General features: G+C 48.7%; 1 protein-coding gene across 1 annotated transcript in view; it reads right to left on the bottom strand.

Annotated features, from left to right (window-relative positions):
- Positions 1–18,925, bottom strand: part of SCFD1 (sec1 family domain containing 1) — a 165,306-nt gene that overhangs the window by 95,655 nt on the left and 50,726 nt on the right. The window contains exons 9-10 of the mRNA XM_075330962.1: positions 16,491–16,576; positions 8,870–8,969 (exon numbers count right to left, since the gene is read on the bottom strand). Of these exons, the coding sequence (XP_075187077.1) occupies positions 8,870–8,969; positions 16,491–16,576 (186 nt within the window). The remainder of the gene's footprint in view (positions 1–8,869; positions 8,970–16,490; positions 16,577–18,925) is intronic.

Here is an 18,925-nt window from a genome sequence, read left to right as displayed (position 1 = left end):
TTAATTTGGGCAACTCTTCCACTTTTCCTTTGCACTGGTTTGATACATCCCCTATGTTTTGTTTAAGATCTGGAAACACTCTGTGCAAATAAAGAAAAGTCAACTTATGCTGAGTTTCCCGTGTCTTTCCATTATGTCATGGCCCTTATGACACCCCATGCACTGTCCTGCGGAAAGGATAAACCTGGCAATCCTACATGGACGGGCCTGGCCACAACCATTCAAAGAAAGTTCTAGGGGAATATTTGTAGCACCAATGGGAATTTTTCAATGACCAGTCAGAATATTTGGATGATCAGTACGTTCTGTTAGAAAGGAGCAATTCTAGCTTTACTGACATAATTGATGAAGTGTTTCTGGCCGGTGTACCATGCACTGCAGTTTACAACCAGACTTTCTTTACACAACGCTAAAAAAAAATCTTAAGAAACTTTCTAAAATACCTGTGTGTCAATCCCGTGTTATTTTCAATATTCTGTTTTACATACAAAGGTAGAAGCCTACGTAGATCTTCTGATCGGTGAGTGTTCCCTACATTGAGCCCGGACTCCAGGCTGATAACACCTACACTGACCCATTGTAGCAAACGTCCCAGACAGGAGGCAGTATGAACACTGGTGTGTAGCTAATGATAGATAGGACCAATCCACCTCTGTCAAACCTGTCGTAGGGGTTGTCCCATCAGGGACAGTTGACAGAATATGCCAAACATGTCGGGAAGTGTCACGGGTGACAGTCAGTCATGTAGTTTCTAACAATAGAAGGTCACAGCACTTGGCTGCACAAAATGCTCCCTCACTTTCTATTGTTCCTGCTGTTAGTATTCATTGGTATAGGTCGTTTTCATCTCTACCCCTTTAGGGGTATTTTGCACACTACGACATCGTACGCCTATGGTAGCGATACAGAGCGCGATAGTGCCCGCCCCCCTGTCGCAGCTGCGATATCTTGTGATAGCTGCCGTAGCGACAATTTTCGCTACGGCAGCTTCACATGCACTCACCTGCCCTGCGACGTCGCTCTGACCGGCAAACCGCCTCCTTCCTAAGGGGGCGGGTCGTGCGGCGTCACAGCGACGTCACACAGCAGGCGGCCAATAGAAGCAGGGGGGCGGAGATGAGCGGGACATAAACATCCCGCCCACCTACTTCCTTCCTCATTGCAGCCGGGACACAAGGAGATGTTCCTCGCTCCTGCGGCTTCTCACACACCGATGTGTGCTGCCGCAGGAACGAGGAACAACATCGTAACATCGGTCCTTCCGAAATTATGGAAATGACCGACGCTACACCAATCATACGATTTCGACACTTTTGCGCTCGTTAAACGTAGTAAAAACGATTCACATATTCCGATGTCGACAGCGACGCCAGATGTGCATCACTTTCGATTTGACCCCACCGACATCGCACCTGCGATATCGTAGTGTGCAAAGTACCCCTTAGAGTCCAGCAGAGCCCTCCTTCCATCCACCTGCTGATTATCAGTATTCTCCATGTGCTTATATACTCGCCTCTTCCCTGGACTTGTGCTGGAGGATATTATTCAATTCATTCAAGCTCTGGTTGCAAGCAGGTTTGTGTACTCATCTGTGGTACCATTGCTAAAATTTTGCTGAACTTCTACCTGAGTCATCTGTGGATAAGTAGTTCATGCTCCCCCCCTTGTGTCCTCCTTGTGTCTTCTCTAGTGTTTAGTGGGGTTGACGAAGAGCTCATCCCTCCCGTTTCCCATTTGGGACCCAGCTCTAGGGATATCTAGCGTCAGGTACCTGGCTCAGCACATAGGTGCGAAACCTATGTAGGGTGGTGAGGGACCCCAGAGACCAGCAGTAGGTTTGGTCAGGGGTCACCATCTCCCCCTTCCCTAGACACAGGGTTTCCCTTCCCTTTCGCTTGGTACTTCACCGTATCTAGCGTGACAAGAAGATGCTGGTCCCAGCAAACTCAAGCAAAGTGCACTCATAGACAAGTGCAGCCAACTCTGATGACAGCACATGACGGGACCTAATAACAAGATCCACATCTAGCAGACATTTCTGCATATCCCATCGATATACCATAAACACCAAAGATGGAGCAACCACTTTAATTATGTTATGGGGATTATCAGATAAGATATTGATGATCTATAAGCAAAATTGGTCATCAATATCAGATTGGTGAGGGTTTAACAGCCGGCACCCCCCCCCTGATCAGCTGCTACCCTTTTCAGTTGGATGTAAACACTGAACAAAGCAGCTCCATTCAATGTGTTGCTGCCACTGCCCAGTACTGCAGGACAGAATAGGAACTGATCAGCAGTACTGGGCAGCAACCGTGGCACAGAGCAGCTCTGTTCAATGTGTAGCTGCTACTGCCCAGTACTGCAAGACAGAATAAAAGCTGATCAGCAGTACTGGGCAGCAACCGTGGCATAGAGGAGCTCTGTTCAGTGTGTTGCTGCCACTGCCCAGTACTGCAGGACAGAATAGGAGCTGATCAGCAGTACTGGGCAGCAACCGTGGCATAGAGGAGCTCTGTTCAGTGTGTTGCTGCCACTGCCCAGTACTGCAGGACAGAATAGGAACTAATCAGCAGTACTGAGCAGCAACCGTGGCACAGAGCAGCTCTGTTCAGTGTGTTGCTGCCACTGCCCAGTACTGCAGGACAGAATAGGAGCTGATCAGCAGTACTGGGCAGCAACCGTGGCATAGAGGAGCTCTGTTCAGTGTGTAGCTGCCACTGCCCAGTACTGCAGGACAGAATAGGAGCTGATCAGCAGTACTCTGCAGAAACCACGGCACAGAGCATCTCAGTTCAATGTGTAGCTGCCACTGCCCAGTACTGCAGGACAGAATAGGAGCTGATCAGCAGTACTCGGCAGCAACCGCGGCACAGAGCATCTCAGTTCAATGTGTAGCTGCCACTGCATAGTACTGCAAAACAGAATAGAAACTGATCAGCAGTACTGGGCAATAATCGCAGCACAGAGCAGCTCTGTTCAGTGTGTAGCTGCCACTGCCCAGCACTGCAGGACAGAATAGGAGCTGATCAGCAGTACTGGGCAGCAACCGCGGCATAGAGAAGCTCTGTTCAGTGTGTTGCTGCCACTGCCCAGTACTGCAGGACAGAATAGGAGCTGATCAGAAGTACTCAGCAGCAACCACGGCATACATCAGCTCAGTTCAATGCTTAGCCAAGCTTAAGTGTGGAACTGCCTCAATATGAGACATTGCTCAAAATACACTAAGGAACCTTCAATCTCATAATGATAACCCATCCTATGGACACATCATCAATATCATGATTGGACAACCTCTTTAAAGGGTTATTCTGGTCCTTTCACTCCGTATCGAAAAACGAGCCAGGGTGTAGAGGTCACATGTACTGACAGCTTCTGTGAAGATGGCACGGTCGGCTGGTATCGAGCACTTGGCCTGTACTAGATACACGGAGTAACCCTTTATGCTCTGTTAAGACATGCTACAGAATGAACAAAAGACAATTCTCAAACCTGAAAAATCAATCCACCCTAATGATTGCCAAGTCACAAATGGACAAAACCTGAACTAGGCAAAAGATGTGCTATTCTCCAATTCTACATGTCATCCCAAGTCATCAAGTAGGAAACAAGTCAGAATTTTCATTTTAAGGCCTAAGTTATTTTTTCATACAGTTTAGGATTTCAGCCTATGCTAGCTGGCTGGAGACCTCTTGTGGAAGTACATACAATGGCACTAGCTTTATGCCCATGGATTAAAAGAGGAATTACAATCGGTAACATGAAAGTTAGAACCCCCTTGGTTTGGAAAGTCTGCTTTATTCCTTCCTCATGTCTCCCCAGGCCTATCCTCCATCTTCCTTACAATTAGCGAAAACATACCAGTCATCAAACACATCGGACAACTCAAGATGATTGGATTTTCTGAAATTATCTTAAAGAAAAGACAGCAGCATCTACGTAGGCCCATTCATATCAAGGTGGTGTGAATAGAGGTGTACGTAGATACAGTGGTACCTCGCTTAACAAGTAACCCACTTAACGAGAATTTCGCTTAACAAGCAAAGCTTTGTGTAAATTTGTAACCCGGTTTACGAGAAAGCTTTGCTGTGCGAGCAAAATCCTCACCGCACACACTTCCGGTTCCATACATCCACCGCGCTTTAACCCGCTCTTGTAGTCCACACAAACACACACATGTACGCACAAACACACACATGTACGCACACACATACATAATTATGCTCACCTTACCTTCCATTCCACCGCCGGTCTCATGGTTCTTGTAGTTCCCGGGTACATCGCGACGTCCTCGCGGCGAACTATAAGTACCAGAAGGCCGGCGGTGGAACGGAAGGTAAGGTGAGCATATAATATGTATACCTTCCATTTCATCGCCGGCCTCCTGGGTCCTGTAGTTCGCCGCTCCGCTCCACTCCAGGCGGTGCATCGGCATCCATAGCGACAAAGCAGGAATTTACTGTCACCGCTACTCAAAGGCAGCGCGCTGGCCAATCAGAGGCAAGCGGCTGTGCCTTTGACATCAGCGCGCTGGGAGCGGAAGTTCCTCCCTCGTCGTTATGGTAACCAGATACACAGCCCGTACCGGAGCACAGCAAGTCCCAGGAGACCGGCGATGGAACGGAAGGTAAGGTGAGCATATAATATGTGCGCGTGTATGCGTGCTTGTGTGTTTGTGTGTCTTTGTACGTGTTTGTGCATGTGTGGAATGATAGAATAGGGGACCAGGATGGGACATTTAACAAGTTGTGGAAGGAATCGTCTGCATTGCAATGATTTCCTATGGGAAATCTTGCTTTGCTGAACGAGTAACTTGGTTACTAAGCACAGTCCCAGAACGGATCGTTCTCGTTAAGCAAGGTTCCACTGTATATTAAAAGGGGTTACCAGGTCTGAAATACGAAATCTGCAGTCTCTCTCTGTGTGTCACTCTATGTGACTGCAGACTTGTGTGGATCCTCACATCACGTGCACTGTGCTCTGTGAGGATTCTTCGGTGTCAGAGCCGGGAACGGCGGTAACAAGTATACGATATGCACTGATTGGCAGTTTTCCACACTGTGCATTGGCAGAAGGCTGACAATCAGTGCTGGGGGGGGGGAGAGATACAGCTCATGAATATCGAGGACTACACTGCAGAAGCTCATCATTGAGAAGACTAGCAGAGCTGCAGAAGATAGAACAATTAACACCAATAACACATCCAAAACTTGGCAAAATAACCAACTTAGCATTACACACCAACAACAATATGCAACTGAATATAGTATTTAAATCTTTATTAAATAGTTAAAACACAGAACATACAAAAGGATGTCTCCAAAAACAACCCCTCACAGAGTAGATATTATGTTGGGAACACCTAGCACACCCACTTCCCCATAATGTATACAGAATAATTGATAATAACAGCCATATATTCATGTACTGTATACAATTAGTACCTGAACAAATTATATATTAAACAAAATTGAAACACAAGTGTGTAAAGATTTGTTTACAAAAATTCACATTATATATGCATAGCTATATTAAACAAGCCCCATACTAAACCATAATTATACCTATAGGAAAATCAGCAGGAGAGAAGTAATGCCATCCTCCATCCAACGCACGTTTCGCATTAGTGATGCTTCTTCTAGGATTTTTGGAAGTGGGTGTGCTAGGTGTTCCCAACAAAACATCTACCCTGTGAGGGGTTGTTTTTGGAGATATCCTTTTGTATGTTCTGTATTTTAATGTTTTAACTATTTACTAAAGATTTAAATACTATATGCAGTTGCATATTGTTGTTGGTGTGAGAAGATCGAACAATGTTATCAAAACTACAGCAAGAATCTCACTAACTAACAATAGATTCAGGGACTCTTCCCTCACAGAAAGGAAAAGCAGCATAAACCTGGTGATAAATTCTCCTCGAGGTCTCATACTGCTGTGTAGTTTTTTGAAATTACAGTAAAAATTGCATAATTTCTTGGGCAATTTTAGAAAATCATGTCTAAAATGGGCACTTTTGTCGCCATTTTGGCAAAAAAAACAAACCCTCACCGCCGAATGCAGCAAAAGGTCCTATATATATTACTGTAAAAAAGTTAGGAATATTTGGTGTTCGGGTGAAATGTATGTAAAACTTAAAGAGAACATTTCAGGTGTAATATGCACCCTGTACCACGAGCAGTTCTGGGTGTATATTGATATAATCCCTGCCTAACTGTCCCTGTATACACTAGCATAGATAAAGAGATCTTTACAAAAAGTATTTCTAAAGATCTTATATCAAATGCTAATGAGCGTGGGGACTAGTCCCCTGGGCGTTAGTTCCCCTGGCTAGTCGACCCCATTAGCATGTTAGTACATCCCTGTGGGTGTGCTATCATGCTAATGAATGTACAGCATCAGCAGATGATGTCATTCACCTCTCCGCCACCATCATGTCCGACAGGGGATTTCAGCTCAGTGCGTATGACCCCGGAGGTTCGGTCATGCCCACTATGAAGCCGAGTGTACTAACATGCTAATGAGGGGCGACTGGCCAGGGAACTAGCGCCCAAGCTCTTTAGCATACGGTAAAAGATCTTTAGAAATACTTTTTCTAAAGATCTCTATCTATACTAGTGTATACAGGGACAGTTAGGGAGGGATTAGCAATATGCACAAAGAACTGCTCGTGGTTCTGGGTGCATATTGGACCTGACAGGTTGGCTTTAAAAAGTCCACGCTACAGAATTGTTTTTTTAAATCAATAGTTTTTTTATTAACATTTTTGTTTAACAAAAGTAGAACAGCATATAGATACAAGTATAGGGGTATATAGCAGGATGGGGGTATATAGCAGAATGGGGGTATATAGCAGGATGGGGCCATATGCGAGGATGGGTTATATAGCAGGATGGGGCCATATGCCAGGATGGGGTATATAGCAGGATGGGGCCATATGCCAGGATGGGGTATATAGCAGGATGCTGGCCATATGCCAGGATGGGTTATATAGCAGGATGGGGACATATCCCAGGATGGGGTATATAGCAGGATGCTGGCCATATGCCAGGATGACTGTATATAGCAGGATGGGGGCTATACCAGGATGAGGGACATATACTGTATATATAAGGCAGGAGGATCATTACCAGGATGGGGTATCTTAATAGATAATTTGGGGACATTACCCCCATAACAGTGTCAGCAGCAGATCCTCGCCCCATAACAATGTGTCATGACCACAAATTTTGCTTAAAATTTTAATTTTCCTATTTTCCATCTCTAAAGCCAGGGTGCGTCTTATGGTCCGGTGCGTCTTATAATCCGAAATATACGGTATCTAAAACACCTGCAATTCAACCTGACACCATGGCTCCTTCCCAAGCGTCTAAACTAAACCTAATTTACTCCAAGGGCTCTAGCCCAGGTCAGTGTCACCGGAGCCAAATTTGGAGTATCAAGCCACGGGGCCCACAGATCCTCAAATTTTTTGCATGCCCTTCTCTTCTGATAAACATACTTCTCCAGCCGAAGGACATAATTTACCTTATCAACTAACTATTTAGTGTCGGGAACCTTTCTATTTTTCCAGCATAATGCCATGACCTTCCTTGCCTGATATAATATGCGCGCGATAGCAGCCTTATGGCTCTCCGGAATAGAGAGTTCCGCCGTGCATCCAAGAACACATGTCAGAGGTCCACGATCAGTACGACAGTCATACACAGAATCAATCAGGTCAAGCGCTCCCATCCTGTATCTTCTCAAATGTGGGCAGTTCCACATAAGATGAATCAAATCAGCGTCTGAAGCTCCACATTTCCAACAACACGAGTTGGGGCACCTATTTTGAATAAAAATGCTGGCGTCCTGTATACCCTATGTACTAAAAACAATATTGATAGCCTCTGTGACTCACAGAATTGTTAGGTGTCGTCTTGGTCTCATGATGTCAAAATGTTAACAGCATAATGAGGAGATCTGTTTAAATACCAATTCTAATTGAACCCTGAAATTTTTGGGGCATCATCATCATGTATCAAACATTTGTTGTGAGATTTGCCATGAAGCTTCTTGTTAGAGAACAGCAAGTTGTGCAAAATGTCCTCAAACATTGAACAGATGGACATGAGCATTCAGAAGATTAGAGAAGGTCACCTGAAAAGGTCAGAGGGCATTTTAGGATCCTCCTGAAATTTCACCTGAAAGCCAAATATTCCTGACTTTTTGTTACTAGTGTATGTAACAAGACTGAATCAGATAATAGTAACTAATGGTTTAAATCCTTCCCGAGATGTGACATACATGTACATCACACACCAGATGCTGGTGCATGGAGCACTGATTGCTGCTCTTAAATGCTGGCAGGAATTGAAGTGTTAAAGCACAAGTTTCCATGTTCATCCAGACATCCATTACACCTTCCATCTTGTGACCATGGGGTGCCACTGGGTTGATTCTACTTATATACTAGAATACAGTTGTATTTTACTATATAGAACAAGCGATCAGATGTTTACATGTTCAAGTACACTAGGTGGGACTGGAAGTATAAAAAGACCATTGGCAGAGCTGCCGAATTCAATGAATGGCTGCAGCGGTAATGTCAGCTGTCCACATGATGTCTACGTTGCAGCTAAAACAAAGACCAGATCATGGTCGGGGAAGCAGTGCTGGGGCAGGGGAGGGCAAGTACTGTTTACCTTTATTATTTCATATTTTAGGAATAATTGTCCACTTTTCCAAAAATGAAAAACCCCTATAAAAAAAATTCACATGACTATTTCTAAGGAAGATAGAGGTTACATCTTGAGGTTACGGAGATCAGTGTCATGTGTGGTGTGTCACGTCATACATGAAACATTCATTTAGGAAACAAAAGCCTCACCAGAACATCATGCACCAAGGCCTGGTATGTCCACGTGTGGTGAAGAGGAGTGGAAAGGTCTATATTTCTATCCACAAGAACTAACAAAGGCCTCTGAAAGCTGAAGGAGAAAAAACAAAGGAAATGACCATTAACTATTGCAGGCTGGAGAAAGCGGATACCAACGTAACCTCACAAATCTTTCTCCAACGATTCCTCAACGAATAGACAGCTAACCTTTATTATACAGAGCGTAATCGGATTACTATTCTGATACACAGCTGCAAGTTTTTATTTGATAAAATATCTGTGTAGAGAGATTATAAGTTGCAATAATTTTTATTGTAATTTAAAACATATATTACATAATGAATTGCATTTATACATTTGCTTAAATACATTAGGAATAAAGGGAATTTTGTTTACTTACCGTAAATTCCTTTTCTTCTAGCTCCTATTGGGAGACCCAGACAATTGGGTGTATAGCTTCTGCCTCCGGAGGCCACACAAAGTATTACACTTTAAAAAGTGTAACCCCTCCCCTCTGCCTATACACCCTCCCGTGGACCACGGGCTCCTCAGTTTTGGTGCAAAAGCAGGAAGGAGAAAACTTATAAATTGGTCTAGGGTAAATTCAATCCGAAGGATGTTCGGAGAACTGAAGACCATGAACCAAAAGAACAATTCAACATGAACAACATGTGTACACAAAAGAACAACTAGCCAGAAGGGCACAGGGGCGGGTGCTGGGTCTCCCAATAGGAGCTAGAAGAAAAGGAATTTACGGTAAGTAAACAAAATTCCCTTTTTCTTTGTCGCTCCATTGGGAGACCCAGACAATTGGGACGTCCAAGAGCAGTCCCTGGGTGGGTAAAAGAATACCTCGATAAAAAGAGCCGAAAACGGCCCCCTCTTACAGGTGGGCAACCGCCGCCTGAAGGACTCGCCTACCTAGACTGGCGTCTGCCGAAGCATAGGTATGCACTTGATAGTGCTTCGTGAAAGTGTGCAGACTAGACCACGTAGCTGCCTGACACACCTGCTGAGCCGTAGCCCGGTGTCGCAATGCCCAGGACGCACCCACGGCTCTGGTAGAATGGGCTTTCAGCCCTGAAGGGAGCGGAAGCCCGGAAGAACGGTAGGCCTCGAGAATCGGTTCCTTGATCCACCGAGCCAAGGTTGACTTGGAGGCCTGAGAGCCCTTACGCTGGCCAGCGACAAGGACAAAGAGCGCATCTGAACGGCGCAGGGGCGCCGTGCGAGACACGTAGAACCGGAGTGCTCTCACTAGATCCAAAGAGTGCAAATCCTTTTCACACTGGTGAATTGGATTAGGGCAAAAGGAAGGCAAGGAGATATCCTGATTGAGATGAAAAGGGGATACCACCTTAGGGAGAAATTCCGGGACAGGACGCAGAACCACCTTATCCTGGTGAAAAACCAGGAAGGGGGCTTTGCATGACAGTGCTGCGAGCTCAGACACTCTCCGAAGTGATGTGACTGCCACTAGGAAGGCCACCTTCTGCGAAAGACGTGAGAGAGAGACATCCCTCAGCGGCTCGAAAGGTGGTTTTTGAAGAGCCGACAGAACCCTGTTAAGATCCCAGGGTTCCAGCGGACGTTTGTAAGGTGGGACCATGTGGCAAACCCCCTGCAGGAACGTGCGGACCTGTGGAAGCCTGGCTAGACGCTTTAGAAAAAACACGGAGATCGCCGATACTTGGCCTTTGAGAGAGCCGAGGGACAAACCCTTGTCCATTCCAGATTGAAGGAATGAAAGAAAAGTGGGTAAGGCAAACGGCCATGGAGGAAAACCGTTAACAGCGCACCATGATAGGAAGATTTGCCAAGATCTGTAATAGATCTTGGCGGACGTTGGCTTCCTGGCTTGTCTCATGGTGGCAATGACATCCTGAGATAACCCTGAAGACGCTAGGAGCCAGGACTCAATGGCCACACAGTCAGGTTGAGGGCCACAGAATTCAGATGGGAAAACGGGCCTTGTGACAGCAAGTCTGGGCGGTCTGGAAGTGCCCACGGTTGACCCACCGTGAGATGCCACAGATCCGGATACCACGACCGCCTCGGCCAGTCTGGAGCGACGAGAATGGCGCGACGGCAGTCGGACCTGATCTTGCGTAGTACTCTGGGCAGCATCGCCAAAGGGGGAAACACATAAGGCAGTCGAAACTGCGACCAATCCTGGACTAACGCGTCCGCCGCCAGAGCTCTGTGATCCTGAGACCGTGCCATGAAGGCCGGGACCTTGTTGTTGTGCCGTGACGCCATGAGATCGACGTCCGGCGTTCCCCAGCGGCGACAGATCTCTCGAAACACGTCTGGGTGCAGAGACCATTCCCCCGCGTCCATGCCCTGACGACTGAGAAAATCTGCTTCCCAGTTTTCTACGCCAGGGATGTGAACTGCGGAGATGGTGGAGCCTGTGGCTTCCACCCACTGCAGAATCCGTCGGACTTCCTGGAAGGCTTGACGACTGCGAGTGCCGCCTTGGTGGTTGATGTAGGCGACGGCAGTGGTGTTGTCCGACTGGATACGGATCTGCCTGCCCTCCAGCCACCGATGGAAAGCCAATAGGGCTAGATATACTGCCCTTATCTCCAGGATATTGATCTGAAGGGACGATTCTATCGGAGTCCAGGTTCCTTGAGCCCTGTGGTGGAGAAAAACCGCTCCCCAACCTGACAGGCTCGCGTCCGTGGTGACCACAGCCCAGGTTGGGGGTAGGAAGGATTTTCCCCGCGACAGAGATGTGGGTAGGAGCCACCACTGAAGTGATGTTTTGGTTGCAAGGGAAAGAGAGACGTTCTTGTCGAGGGAAGCCGCACTCTTGTCCAATTTGCGGAGAATGTCCCATTAGAGTGGCCGTAGATGGAATTGCGCGAACGGCACTGCCTCTATAGCTGCCACCATCTTCCCGAGGAAGTGCATGAGGCGCCTTAAGGGGTGTGACTGACTCCGAAGAAGTGATTGCACCCCTGCCTGCAGAGAAAGCTGTTTGTCGCTCGGTAGCTTGACTAACGCTTGCTGGGTATGAAACTCCATCCCGAGGTAAGTCAGTGATTGGGTCGGTGTCAACTTGGATTTCGGGAAGTTGATGATCCACCCGAACTGCTGGAGAGTCGCCAGAGCGACGGTAAGGCTTTGTTGACACGCCACCCGAGAAGGGGCCCTGACTAGGAGATCGTCCAAGTAGGGGATCACCGAGTGGCCCTGAGAGTGCAGGACCGCCACGACGGATGCCATGACTTTGGTGAAAACCCGTGGGGCTGTCGCCAGGCCGAAAGGCAATGCCGCGAACTGAAGGTGTTCGTCCCCGATGGCGAAACGCAGGAAACGTTGATGTTCGGGTGCGATCGGTACATGGAGATAAGCATCCTTGATATCGATCGATGCTAGGAAGTCTCCTTGTGACATCGAGGCGATGACCGAGCGGAGAGATTCCATCCGAAACCGTCTGGTTCTCACATGTCTGTTGAGTAGCTTGAGGTCCAGAACGGGACGGAATGACCCGTCCTTTTTTGGCACCACGAACAAGTTGGAGTAAAATCCGCGACCACGTTCCTGAAGGGGAACGGGGATCACAACTCCTTCTATCTTTAGAGCGTCCACTGCCTGAAAAAGTGCGTCGGCCTGAGCGGGGGGCGGAGAGGTTCTGAAGAAACGAACCGCAGGACGAGAGCTGAACTCTATCCTGTAACCATGAGACAGAATGTCTCTCACCCATCGGTCTTGAACATGTGGCCACCAGGCGTCGCCAAAGCGGGAGAGCCTGCAAACGACCGAGGATGTGGCTGGGGGAGGCCGAGAGTCATGATGAGGCCGTCTTGGAGGCAGTGCCTCCTGCGGCGCGATTGGATTTTTCTCTGCTGAGGTCTCTTAGGTTTGAACTGGGGTAAGGAGGAGTCCTTTCCCTTGGATTCCTTAATAATCTCATCCAATCGTTCGCCAAACAAACGGTCGCCAGAAAAAGGCAAACCAGTTAAGAACCTCTTGGAAGCAGAGTCTGCTTTCCATTCGCGCAGCCACATGGCCCTGCGGACTGCCACGGAGTTAGCAGATGCTACAGCCGTACAGCTAGTGGAGTCCAGGACGGCGTTCATGGCGTAGGACGAAAAGGCTGATGCCTGAGAGGTCAAAGACGAAACATGCGGAGCAGAATTCCGTGTGACAGCATTAATCTCAGTCAGACAAGCCGAGATTGCTTGGAGAGCCCACACGGCTGCAAAGGCTGGGGCGAAAGACGCGCCCGTGGCCTCATAGATGGACTTCACCAAGAGCTCTATCTGTCTGTCAGTGGCATCCTTCAGGGATGAGCCATCTGCAACAGACACAACGGACCTAGCAGCCAATCTGGAGACTGGAGGATCCACCTTGGGAGAGTGAGCTCAACCCTTAACGACTTCAGATGGAAAGGGGTAACGCGTGTCAGTGTGGCGTTTAGCAAAGCGCTTGTCCGGGACCGCTCTGGGCTTCTGGACAGCATCCCTGAAGTTAGAGTGATCAAAAAACGTATTGCGCGTATGTTTGGGGAACCGAAACTGGTGTTTCTCCTGCTGAGACGCCGACTCCTCTACAGGAGGAGGCTGAGGTGAGAGATCCAACACCTGGTTGATGGACGAGATAAGATCATTTACTAAGGCGTCCCCCTCAGGTGTATCAAGGTTAAGGGCGAAGTCAGGGTCAGAGCCCTGAGCTCCCACGTCCGCCTCGTCTTCCTGAGAGTCCTCAAGCTGGGATCCCGAGCAGCGTGAGGAAGTCGGGGAAGAGTCCCAGCGAGACCGCTTAGCCGGTCTGGGACTGCGGTCCGGGCAGGAGTCCTCCGCCTGAGACCTAGGGGCCAACCTGGGAGCGCGCTGCGGTGCGGACCGAGAGGGGCCTGGAGGAGACAAGCTAACAGGGGCCGGGGCCTGTGGAAGGTCCGGTCTGGACTGCAATGCCTCAAGGAGTTTAGAAGACCATTTGTCCATAGACAGAGCAATGGATTGGGAGAGTGACTGAGAGAGTTTCTCAGCAAAAGAGGCCAACACCGGTGACTCTGTCCCTGCAGCCTGCTCAGGGGGAGCAGGGGGGTCTACATGAGCCGAGGGGCCCACCAGTGCCCGAGGCTCCGGCTGAGCAAGCGAGGCAGGAGTCGAGCATTGCTCACAGTGAGGGTAGGTGGAACCCGCAGGTAACATAGCCCCACAAGATGTACAGGCCGCGAAAAAAACCTGTGCCTTAGTAGCTTTGCTCCTTGTGGACGACATGCTGTTGTCTCCTAGGAGAGTGACCACTGAGGGTATATGGGAAAAGGGTATACAGCCTGACCGAACAGATATATATATCTATTTTATATATATATGTATCTATTCCGGCACCCTAGGGGGACCAGCACCGGGTGACCGGTGTGGCTTACCGACCGCTAACGAGCGGAGTGTGTCCTCCAGATTCCCTGTCGTGGATCCCCCGGAGCTGCAGAGCTGCTTCACTGAGAAGCATCCACCGGCAGAATGCCAGAAAATGGCCGCCGGAGCTCTCAGGGGAGGAGTGGGGCCGAGGGCGGCGCCAGCAAAGAGCGGGAATCTGGGGTCCCCACAGTGGTCAGTGAGGGGGGAGGAAGACATGCAGGATGCTCCAGCCCTCACATCCGACGTCATGTCGGTAATCCCGCCCTTACCCCTGACAGGCAGGCCCGGGGGCGGGATTTTCGCGACTAGGCCGCGGTGAAGCCGGGGACTAAATTTGAGGCCGCGCCCGACAAGCAGGCACGGTCGGCGCGGAAGTCCACCGGCCTCCTCAATTTCACAACTACCGCGGCTTCCGGGAAGAAGGTGCGCTCCCTGCACAGTCCCCTATGGGGACACAGAGTACCTTTAAGTTGCAGGGCCCGGTCCCTGAGGTTGAAGAGGCTCCGGTCCGGCAGGTTCCACCAGGGGCTGCGGATGGAGCACGGTCCCAGCAAATGGATGACCGCTTAGGATCCCACTTCTCCCAGAGCCGCATAAGGGATGGTGAAGGAGACGGCATGTGGCTCCAGCCTCCGTACCCGCAATGGGTACCTCAACTTTAACAACACCGCCGACATAGTGGGGTGAGAAGGGAACATGCCGGGGGCCCCGAGGGGGCCCTCTTTTCTTCCAACCGACATAACTAAGTATGAGAATGCATGAGTGGATGTGTGCCTCCTTCCACACAAAGCATAAAACTGAGGAGCCCGTGGTCCACGGGAGGGTGTATAGGCAGAGGGGAGGGGTTACACTTTTTAAAGTGTAATACTTTGTGTGGCCTCCGGAGGCAGAAGCTATACACCCAATTGTCTGGGTCTCCCAATGGAACGACAAAGAAAAGTACTGTATATGTACATTTACTATTTAGTATTTTTATGGGGTAAGGAAGGAGAGGTTGGGGAGGGTAGATTAGGGAAGAAGAACTTTATTGGGACAAATTTGGAAGGATCAAGGAAAAGAATGGAAGGGTAAGTGGTAAAGGGAGACTTAACCTTAATAAAAAGAGATTATAGGAGAGAAAGAAAGAGCGAAAGAAAAGAAGAGAAAGAAAGAGAAAGAAAGAAAGAAAAAGAAAGAGAAAGAGAAAGAAAGAAGGAGAGAAAGAAAGAAAGAGAGAAAGAGAGAAAGACAGAGAGAAAGAGACAGAAAGAAAGAGAAAGAAAGAGAGAAAGAGAAAGAAAGAGAGAAAGAAAGAGAAAGAAAGAGAGAAAGAAAGAAATAGAAAAAGAGGGAAAGGGTTGGGTAAGTGAGAACAGAGGTTTTTTTTGTATCTTTGGAGTAGAGTGTCTTTGAGAAATCTATAAATTTAATAAGATTGTAAAAAAGTAGTAGATGTCGCCCTATATAGTTTGGGATTCAATAGTCATACAGTATCTATTAAATTGTTTAACCAAACTCCCCATCTTTTATGGTAAGAGTTGAAAGAATTATTAAATATAGCATTTTTCCTTTCAAATTTGTGGTGTAATATGAGCTTGTTGTTCTAGAGATTCTGAGCCTCCTGGTTCCCCGGTGCATACTCTGATTTGCCAGCTTGGCATGACGCCATCAGTATGATGCACAGGTAATGTGTCGCCAGCCCAGCTAATCAGCTGATCCTGTGATGCCAAAGGCTAAAGATATTCACGCAGCTCCTGTCCATGGCCAGAGACCACTGACCTGGGCCGTGGACCTGGGTTACACAAAGATATCCACTCATCTCTAATAGGATGCTAGGCTAGTCAGAGCGCTCGTGTTCCCTATGAGAATTGCTACCAGAAACCTATGGCAGCTGCACATTTTCCCACCAAACAAAAGGATAAGCCATTGAAGATCCAATGTCTGGATCTTTACCTTCCCCATTCCCTTCCACCCGTCATTATCTGTTGGGGGACAATTGGGACGCTCTAATACATGGAAGGTGGTGGGCCAATCCCGCCAAAATCGGTGGGATCGGCTTCCTTTTAGCTAATGTGTAAGTGGGTTTTCACTTTGCACTGGTTAGGGAACAATTAGGAGTAACTAGCCAAAAAATTATTGAGGGGCAGTGATTGTATCATTAGCACCCTCTGAATGGGAAGGGAATCTTTAATCTATCAAAATAACAATGATGACAAAAAGTTATAAAATATAAGAACGTCTATAATGATTATTACCTGAATTGTCCGGTCCCAAGGTTGTCTCCAGTAAACAGACTGTTTCTGGCATCTCGAAGATTTTCTCGCAACTTCTTATCCAATTTCTAAAAGAAGGGAATTTTGTTTACTTACCGTAAATTCCTTTTCTTCTAGCTCCTATTGGGAGACCCAGACAATTGGGTGTATAGCTTCTGCCTCTGGAGGCCACACAAAGTAATTACACTTTAAAAAGTGTAACCCCTCCCCTCTGCTATACACCCTCCCGTGCATCACGGGCCCCTCAGTTTTGGTGCCAAAGCAGGAAGGAGGAAACTTATAAATTGGTCTAAGGTAAATTCAATCCGAAGGATGTTCGGAGAACTGAACCATTAACCAAAAGAACAATTGAACATGAACAACATGTGTACACAAAAGAACAACAGCCCGAAGGGAACAGGGGCGGGTGCTTGGTCTCCCAATAGGAGCTAGAAGAAAAGGAATTTACGGTAAGTAAACAAAATTCCCTTCTTCTTTGTCGCTCCATTGGGAGACCCAGACAATTGGGATGTCCAAAAGCAATCCCTGGGTGGGTAACAGAATACCTCGATAAAAAGAGCCGGAAACCGGCCCCCTCTTACAGGTGGGCAATTGCCGCCTGAAGGACTCGCCTACCTAGGCTAGCCTCTGCCGAAGCATAGGCATGCACCTGATAGTGTTTCGTGAAAGTGTGCAGACTCGACCAGGTAGCCGCCTGACACACCTGCTGAGCCGTAGCCTGGTGCCGCAAAGCCCAGGACGCGCCTACGGCCCTGGTAGAATGGGCTTTAAGCCCTGAAGGAATCTGAAGCCCCGATGAACGGTAGGCTTCAAGAATCGGTTTCTTGATCCACCTAGCCAAGGTTGACTTGGAAGCCTGAGACCCCTTACGCTGGCCAGCGACAAGGACAAAGAGCGCATCCGAACGGCGCAGGGGCGCCGTGCGAGAAATGTAGATTCTGAGTGCTCTCACGAGGTCTAACAAGTGCAAATCCTTTTCACATTGGTGAACTGGATGAGGGCAAAAAGAAGGCAAGGAGATATCCTGATTGAGATGAAAAGGGGATACCACCTTGGGGAGAAATTCCGGGACCGGACGCAGGACCACCTTATCCTGGTGAAAGACCAGGAAGGGGACTTTGCATGACAGCGCTGCTAGCTCAGACACTTTCCTAAGTGAAGTGACTGCCACTAGGAAGGCCACTTTCTGTGAAAGGCGAGATAGAGAGATCTCCCTCATCGGCTCGAAAGGTGGCTTCTGGAGAGCCGTCAGCACCTTGTTAAGATCCCAGGGTTCTAGCGGACGCTTGTAAGGTGGGACTATGTGGCAAACTCCCTGCAGGAACGTGCGGACCTGCGAGAGTCTGGCTAGACGCTTTTGAAAAAACACTGAAAGCGCCGACACTTGTCCCTTGAGAGAGGCGAGAGACAAACCCTTTTCCAATCCTGATTGAAGAAAGGAAAGAAAAGTGGGCAATGCAAACGGCCAGGGAGCAAAACCCCTATCCGAGCACCAGGCTAAGAAGATCTTCCAAGTCCTGTGGTAGATCTTGGCGGACGTTGATTTCCTGGCCTGTCTCATGGTGGCAATGACATCTTGAGATAACCCTGATGACGCTAGGAGCCAAGACTCAATGGCCACACAGTCAGGTTGAGGGCCGCAGAATTCAGATGGAAAAATGGCCCTTGAGACAGCAAGTCTGGTCGGTCTGGGAGTGCCCACGGTTGCCCCACCGTGAGGTGCCACAGATCCGGGTACCACGACCTCCTCGGCCAGTCTGGAGCGACGAGGATGGCGCGGCTGCAGTCGGACCTGATCTTGCGTAACACTCTGGGCAGTAGTGCCAGAGGGGGAAATACATAAGGTAGTCGAAACTGCGACCAGTCCTGAACTAACGCATCTGCCGCCAGCGCCCTGTGATCCTGAGACCGTGCCATGAATGCCGGGACTTTGTTGTTGTGCCGAGACGCCATGAGATCGACGTCCGGCGTTCCCCAGCGGCAACAGATCTCTTGAAACACGTCCGGGTGAAGAGACCATTCCCCTGCGTCCATGCCCTGGCGACTGAGAAAGTCTGCTTCCCAGTTTTCTACGCCCGGGATGTGAACTGCGGAGATGGTGGAGGCTGTGGCTTCCGCCCACAGCAGAATCCGCCGAACTTCTTGGAATGCTTGACGACTGCGTGTGCCGCCCTGGTGGTTGATGTATGCGACCGCCGTGGCGTTGTCTGATTGTATTCGGATCTGCCTGCCCTCCAGCCACCGCTGGAACGCCTGTAGGGCTAGATACACTGCCCTTATCTCCAGAACATATCTGCAGGGAGGACTCCGTCGGAGTCCAGGTTCCCTGAGCCCTGTGGTGGAGGAAGACCGCTCCCCACCCTGACAGGCTCGCGTCTGTCGTGACCACAGCCCAGGATGGGGGCAGGAAGGATTTT

Source organism: Anomaloglossus baeobatrachus, chromosome 12, assembly GCF_048569485.1.
Source record: "Anomaloglossus baeobatrachus isolate aAnoBae1 chromosome 12, aAnoBae1.hap1, whole genome shotgun sequence".
NCBI classification, from domain to species: Eukaryota; Metazoa; Chordata; class Amphibia; order Anura; family Aromobatidae; genus Anomaloglossus; species Anomaloglossus baeobatrachus.
Note: the sequence above shows the minus strand (reverse complement) of the source record. Positions and strands in the feature narration are given on the sequence as shown.